The 7,688-nt window shown below is 66.1% G+C and overlaps 1 protein-coding gene across 1 annotated transcript in view; it reads right to left on the reverse strand.

The window, feature by feature from the left end:
• BAI2 (brain-specific angiogenesis inhibitor 2) overlaps window positions 1-7,688 on the reverse strand; it is a 20,030-nt gene that overhangs the window by 11,647 nt on the left and 695 nt on the right. Inside the window, exons 2-5 of the mRNA XM_010576323.1 lie at window positions 3,953-4,036; window positions 2,748-2,912; window positions 1,251-1,415; window positions 16-180 (exon numbers count right to left, since the gene is read on the reverse strand). Of these exons, the coding sequence (XP_010574625.1) occupies window positions 16-180; window positions 1,251-1,415; window positions 2,748-2,912; window positions 3,953-4,036 (579 nt within the window). The remainder of the gene's footprint in view (window positions 1-15; window positions 181-1,250; window positions 1,416-2,747; window positions 2,913-3,952; window positions 4,037-7,688) is intronic.

Genomic DNA, 7,688 nt, shown 5'->3' on the forward strand with positions numbered 1-7,688 from the left:
CGCGCGGGGCCTTACTGGGACAGGTGGGATTGGAGCACTCCCGGGCGTCGGCGTGGGCCCCCCGGCACTCGGCCCAGCCGTGGGCCGAGACGCTGCACTTGCGCGTCCGCTGCTGCGTGCCGTTGGCGCAGGTGACGGAGCAGCGGCTCCAGGCGCCCCACTCCAGCCACTGCCCTTCCACTGCGGGGACAAGCGAGAGCGGCGTCAGGTCCCACCGGCCAGCGGCCCCTCGGCCACATGGCCCCCAGCTCCCCGCAACCCACGCCGGGCTCTCCGTGCAACGGGTCCAACCTATGGACGCGCCGGTTCCTCCCGTGCCGACCTCAATAGCCGGCGCCAAATCGTGCCCCGGCCGGGGAGGACCGTCACCAGGACTGGTTCCCACGTGCCGAGCGGCTGCTCCTGCAGCCCTGCTGCACCGCAACGCCCAGCCCTGCCGCACGGCCGCACTCGCTCAACCCCGGCATCGCTCCCCGCCAAAGCCATGAGCCCCAGTGATGCCGAAAGGGCCAGGGCAGGCGGGGAAGGAGCTGCCGTGAGCTTCCATCACGCCAGCAGCATCTCCACGGGGCTGCTGTGGCAAAAGCCATGTGCCGTGGGTGGCACGTCCCCGCCGGAGCTGCTGCAGAGGGAGTGCGCCCCACGCACCCCTCAGCTCCCACGCTCCCTCCTGCTCCCAGCCCACCGCCGGCCTCCCCATGCCGCACGTGGGGTCCCCACGGGGATGCTGGCCCTGACGTGGCATCCCTGGCCATCACCACAGAAACCCCACGGCCACGCCTGGCACACAGGAGGAAAGGATGGAGATGGCGGTGCCACCCGCACACAGACAGACCCTGCAGCCGACCCCTTTCGCCACCTCCCCGGTGCCCCACGACGTCCCTGTGCCACCCTGGTGCCAGCGCTGTGCCTGCTGCGGGGGGACAGTCAGCCGCAGCAGATGGGAGGAGAAGGAGCCGGCTCCTCCACGGTCCCCAGGCTGGTTCCCCCTGCCCACGGTGGGGCCTCGAGCCCCCCGGCATGGCCGATGGAGCCGGCTCTCCATCCTGGTTTCCAGCGGGACAGGAGGGTGCACCCCATGTCACAGCACCCACGTGCCCACGGGCTGTCCCGGGTCCCCATGCCGATGCCACCCGTCCCTCGCAGCACCGCAGCCCCACGCCGGGAGCACGGCCCTGGCTCTCGGCCGGTGCCGGTCTCCTGGTGTTCCCGGGGGGGAAGAAGGAGCAGGGGGAGAGGGAGGTACTGACCCGGGCAGCTCGCAATATTGCAGGACTTGGCCTGCAGCTCGGGGCCCTCGCAGGCTTTCCCTCCGTGCCGCGGGGCCACGCACCGCCGCGTCCTGGTCCTGGACCCTCGCCCGCAGGTCACCGAGCACAGGCTCCACGGGGACCACTCCTCCCACACGCCGTGAACTGCAACACAGCACAGCCCCGTCGCCCCACGCTCCCGGCCCCCCGTGGGGCTCCAGCCTCCTCCTCCTCCTGGCACCGAGGGGTCCTGGCCATTGCAGACCCCTGGGGCACTGTGGCAGAGCCGGGCACAGTCCCCGGCTCCCCTCCGTGTCCCGCCGGCACCGCTTGCCCCACCATCGCACCCGAGCCCAAACCCCAAGGGCCCCGAGCAGGCAGCGCTGCCCACTACCACTCCCTGCCCTGCTCCAGCCTCCCTTTTGGGGTCCCGGCACCGGCGGCACACGTCCCCCCGCACCCACGCACAGCCCAGCTCACCCCAACCTGTGTCGACACACCGGGCACGGTCGCCCCTCGCACGTGTCGCACCCACGGGAGCTCAGCTCACCCAGGAAGGGAGCAGGGACCCGCACGGCGCACGAGCATCCTAAAGGATGCTCCTCCGCGAGCTGCGATGTCCTTGGAGTGATGGGACGGGGTTGCACTCCCCGGTACGGAGGGGAGCAGGCACCGGCGTGTTTTGGGGGTGCAAAGCCCCCAAAACATCCCAGGTTCAGACAGGGCAGCCCGGCTGCCACTGCAGCACCCCGAGGCTCCTCTGATTCCCAGTGTCCCACGTGAGACGAACGGATACCACCGCAGACAAACGGGCCAGTATATGGCCCAGTGAGACCCCCGGCACCCTGCCTGCCCACTCCTGCCCACGACCTGCCTCGAAGCACGGAGAAGCTTGGCCCCATCCTGCCCCACACGAGTGGGGAACCCCCACCACGCCAGGCCAGGCAGCTGCCTGGTCCCGAGTCCCCCGGCACAGGCTCCAGCCCCTGCTTCTCCCCCAGCACAAAGCCTCGAAGACACCCTGGGGAAGCCCCAAGTTTGCTGGGAAGGAGGATGGAGAGGGGCTGCCGGCCGAGCTGCTCCCAAAGCAAAACCCCCGGCAGCAGCACCGGTGGCGGGGCATGGGGTGCTGGGGCACCCATTCCAGATGCCTCCCCCGGTTTGCTGCTCCCCACGTGGTTTCCCAAGAGCTGGTACAGCCGGGAAGGCGAGACGATGAGAGGATGCCAACGGGGCTCGGAGCAACCCAGCACGGGATGGGCAACGCCTGCTTCCACGACAGCGCTGCTGCACAGAGCCACCCTCCTCAGCCACCCCCCACCTACAAGAGACCCCCCCATCTCCAGAAACCCCCCCAGCAACACAAGTCCCTGCTCTCCCCAGCGACCCACCCGCTCAGCCCTTTGGGCATCACCCCAGAGCCCAGCCAGCGATGGGCACCCCCACAACGGGTAGCGAAGCCCCCCCTAATGCCCATGTACCCTCCCCCCCCCATACCTGGGCAGGTAGCCGTGTTATTGCAGGTCCGCGTCTCCCGGAGCAGCCCGCTGCACAGCGTCCCGTAGGGCGAGGAGACGCAGGAGCGCGTCCGCACCTGGGATCCCTGCCCGCACGTCAGGGAGCAGACGCTCCACTGGGACCATTCCTCCGCCGCCGGGTCCCCTGCGGGAGACACGAAGCCTAAGAGCCGGCGACTTCTCCGGTGGGGGGGGAACCGGGGAAGGTGCCGTGAGCGGAGCCCCCGTGGGGGGCCGGGAAAATAGCCGGGCAGCACCCGTGAGCGTAGGGATGAGGATGTTGTGCCGTGGGTGACAGGGATGATGCTGAGGACGTAAGTGGGGTGAAGGAGCCCATGTCACCCTCCAGACCCAGCACCAGCGGCACACGGAGAAGGGGTCGGGGCACAGGATCACATCTGGCACGAGGGATAACATCCAGCCCGGGCAGCGCAGGCAGCACGGGCAGCCCGGCACAGCTCCCTCTCCCCACCGAGGCACAGCATTGACATTTACAACAACCCGGCCCTTATTAAGCTTGATGATGTCTCTGAAGCTATTGGACAGGCCAGAAGAAAAGGCCATCAGTTTAAATTAAAAAGGAATATATGGAGGAGGGCTCCGAAGGGGACAATTTGTCCTGGAGATAGGCAGGGCTCAGGCTCCGGAGCAGGGCTCCTACAGAGGTGACAACGTCCCGTGGCTGCTCCGCGTCACACGGGGACCCCAGGGCCGGACCGGGCCACCACTGGGGTCACCCCACACTCTGCCCAGCAGCTCCCAGGGGGGACAGGACCCCCATGAGCATCCGAGCGCTGCCGGGAGGAGATCTGCATGCCAGGCACACGGAGCGGAGCTCCTCTCCCGGTGCCAGGGCTCATCCATCTCCCGCTCGCCTCTGAGCCCTCCGACCATAAATCAGGGGGGGCTGGGGAGGGGGCAGCAGCACTCTCAAATTACCCAGATGGATTTGCCAAATAAATACATTTGAACTAAACAATTAATGGATTTTTTTTTTTTTTTTGCTTTACAACCCTCGGAGGAAGGTGTAAAGGAAAAATGTATAAATGGAGCAAATTAAGTTGGTCTGTGGGCAGGAAGCAAATTGAGTCGCTCCATCTCCATCACCCCTGCCCATGGCTAGGCACCCGAGCCCAGCACCGCCAGCGTCCTGTGCCTGTCCTCGTACCGGAGCAGCACCAGTACCTGTTTGGGCCATGTAGACGCCTGGCTCGTCCGCTGACCGTGGCCACTGGGTTTTCACCTTCTGGTTCTCCTCGACCGCATTGCCTGGAAGAGAGAAGGGCTCCGGTGAGAGCGGGCAGGGAACGGGGACACGGATGTGGATGGGCCACTGTGGGTCAGGGGACATTGCAGGGGGGATACAGGGATGCCTGGCCCCACACTGAGCGCTGCGTGGCATCCCCGAGGGCAAGAGACGGTTGAGCATGGCTGAGCACACTCACAGACGAAAAAAACATGTCACAGCTCCCCCAAACACGTCACCCCCCGTCACAGGGGCTGCAGCTGGAGCACGGCCCGGGTTGCCACGTCCCTGGCGCGGCCAGGGTGCCCGCGCCCCCGCCGTGCTGGGCAGAGGTGCTCTCCCGTCCCCGCTTAACAGCTTGCTGCAGTGAGGTGGCACAAATTTATGGCTCGGCTCACCAAAAATAACAAGAGATCCATCAAGAGCACTTGGCGTGAAATTAACTGGCATGTGGAGGGCTTGGCGGGAGGTGCAGCTGCGGGCACAGGGTGGGGGTCCCTTCCCCAGCCTCCCCCACACCCCCTGGGCCACCCCCCTGTCCTGCAGCAGGGTCCCTTGTCCCCATATCTGGATGGAGGATGCTGGCGAGTTCCCACGCGCTTGCCCCAGGCACAGCACGGCAGCACCGGGGCGGCTGCTGCCGGTGGATGCCGTGTGCCGTGGGAAGCAGCGGGGGCTCCCCTGGGCACCATCGACGCCACCTCGGGCACGTGGACCCCCAAAACGTACCATGGGCACCTCGCTGCTGTGCCAGCCAGGACAGCAGCCAGCGATGGCACAACCGCCTCGCCGAGCTGCCCCGGCACTGCCGGCTGAGCCTGGTGATGTCCCCAGGGGACAGCGGGGAGGTGACATGGGGACACCTGGCATTGGCGGGGGAGCCCCCAGCCATGCTTTGGGCATGCCGTGGCTCCCGTTGCAACACACAGACGTGATATACGAGCCCCAGGCAGGGAGCACTGCCTGCACTGACACTTATTAGTACCATAAACCAGACCCAAATTTACTGACTTTTGCCTTCAACGCAGCGTAACCCCTGCACAGGCCCTTTCCCTGCATGGGCTCCTCGCCGTCACCGCCGGTGCAGCCAGGCACCCTTGGCTCCTCTTCCCATGCATCCCGCTCCGTGGCATGGGGGGGGTGCAGACGGACCCGGAGAAGCCGAGGGGCTGCCCTGGGGGGGTCTGTCAGGCCGTGGGGCTGAGCTCCCCGCGGGGCCGCCCACCCCCATCAGTGGCACGGCAGAATTACGCACGTCACGGTGAGCGCCCGGGGAAAACCATAAATCCCGAGGATATACGAGGGCGCTCTCCCCGGCTGTGTTCGACAGAGACACCAAATTCAATTTCCTTCGGAAAGCACTAAATCCCCAGCCGTCACTGCGGGGCGGCTACGGCCGTCCCTAGCACCTTCCGCTCCGGCACCCAGTCCTGCCCTGGGGGTCCCCCAGCGTCCAACGCCGTGGCACTGGAAGGGGCTGGAAGGGCAGGGGGGTTCTTCTGGGGACCTCACGATGTCCCCCAAGGCCAGTCGTGGCCCCGGCCCCATCCCGGCATCACCTCCCCGGGGGCTGGTTTCTAAAGGGTGATGGGTTTGAGGGCAAAAGGGGAATGCAGCCCAGAGCAAGCCCCACAGCTGGAACCGCTCGGCTCCAGCGCCGCAAGCTCTGCGGGGGGTGTATGCCCTCCAAAGTCACCCCCCCCTGCCATTGCACGGCTGCAATGCACCCCATGTCACCCCACCAATTTTCGACCCCGTCCCCACACCCATCCAAGCTTCCCGCCCGCGTGGACCCAGCACCGCATCGCACCGGGGGCTGCATCTCCCCGTCTCCCACCACGTCGTCCCCCTCCCCGGGTCCCGTGGGAGAGCTGCGTCACGGAGGGGACGGTTCGGGGACCCCCGGGGAGGGGGGGAGGGGGGGTTTGCCACCATGGGTGGGAGCGGGGAGGCCCGGCGAGCGGCCGGGCGGGTGCCAAGCCCCGCGTCGCTGCGCGGCTGCGGCGCGCTCGGCGGAGGAGAGCCGGTGAGATCAGCGCTGGGCGCCCGCCAAGGCTCGGCTCACAAGCGCCATTCAGCCCCCCGGCCCTGCCTGCCACCGCCACCCTGAAAGGCGACCATTCTCCACCCCGCAAAGCGACGGGGGGGAGGCCAGGTGGAAGCCCCGGACCCCCCCCCTTCGCTGCCATGAAGGCCGCTCTGTGCTCCAGCCCTGCAACCCCGCAGCCCGGCCCGGTGATGCAGGCGAACGCCTTTTTGGGGAAGGGGGGGGGGTGGAAACACGGTGCGGGGGCTCGCCCCGGCTGGCAACGGCACAGTGCAACGGGGCGGCCGAGGTAGCGCATTACCCTTGCAGCTCCGGCGCCGCAATAACATTGTACCTCCGGGCACCTCCAGGTTTTAATTGAATGTCAGATGTAATTTGGGGAAGGAGCGGGAGTTCACGCTCTCGCCATTGCGGCTGGTCGGCGTGCCGGTTCATAGAAAGGCGGCAGGCGGCTCGGTGCCTGAGCGTGCCGGGTCTGCAGGGACCCCCCCTCTCCAGCACCCAGCCCCGGCATCCTCTCTTTAAGCCGTGCTCGGTGTTACTAACCCCGAGCAAACCAGCCACGGGGAAGTTTAGAATCTCCTCGCTTCTCGAGGGGATGGAGCATCCTGCAGCCCCGCTCCACACCTGCAGCACCCAGTGCTCCCCAGGCAGCCCCACGGCGGGTGTCAGCCCCTGCAGCATCCCTAGGCCAGGCTGACCTTGGGGGATGGCATCTGAACCCAGCACTGAGCTCTTAACTGTCCATGTGGAGTTGCATTTAAAGGTGAAAAAAGGAAGAAAAAAAAGAAAAAAAAATCAGCTCAGGCAGCTCCCCTTGGGATGAGGCGATTTATAACCCTGCAGCTGTAACGGACTGGGGATTTAGTCAGGGGATCTGCCTCTAATGACATTTAGCTCCTGAAATAAATGCTAAAGCCCAATGAAATTATATATATACCCACAGCCCATCACCACCTCCTAATCTGCTGGATAAAGACTCCACAGAGCTAAGTTGGGGATTGCTCCTCCCCGTGCATCACCCGGGCCTGGCACGGGGGAACATCTGGCCAGATGTGCCTCAAAACCCCTGCTTCACCTCGCCAGGCTCGGCAGAGATGCCCCACAGGCGAAGGGAGCGCTTGGGTGAGATGGCTCCTGGCCACGGGCAGCCCGACCCCGGTGCCCAGGGCGCTGGCGAGCACGGCTGCTTTATCTTCGCTTGAGGTTTCTGCAATTCCGTAACAAGCAAATGGCTTCATTCCGCCTGGTTAATAGCCCGGCCGCGCCGTGCCGCCGTGCCGTGACATCCTGCCTGGAATAACAAGCGCCCAGGCTGCAGCAGTCAAGGGTAATTTGCCACGGGAAAGGGTCATTTTACCTGCAAATTGTTTTCCACATCTCCACCAATGCAGAGTGATAGGGCTCCTGCTCCGGGCTCGCAGTCAGGCGAGCAGCAGCCTTGTGCCGGGGAAGCGACGAGCAAGGCTCCGGGGCCACGCAGGCTGTGCCAGAGCAACCGTGGCAAACAACCGGGGCCGGCACGGCGGGGAGCGGCACTAACGAGGCCGGCCGGACCGCAGCGAGGGCAGAGCGAGCTGCGGCTCCACCGAGCCCGGCCGTCGCTCCAGCGAGGTGCCCCTGGAGCC

This window comes from Haliaeetus leucocephalus, unplaced genomic scaffold (assembly GCF_000737465.1).
Source record: "Haliaeetus leucocephalus isolate CR32 unplaced genomic scaffold, Haliaeetus_leucocephalus-4.0 Scaffold517, whole genome shotgun sequence".
In the NCBI taxonomy this organism is placed as follows: domain Eukaryota; kingdom Metazoa; phylum Chordata; class Aves; order Accipitriformes; family Accipitridae; genus Haliaeetus; species Haliaeetus leucocephalus.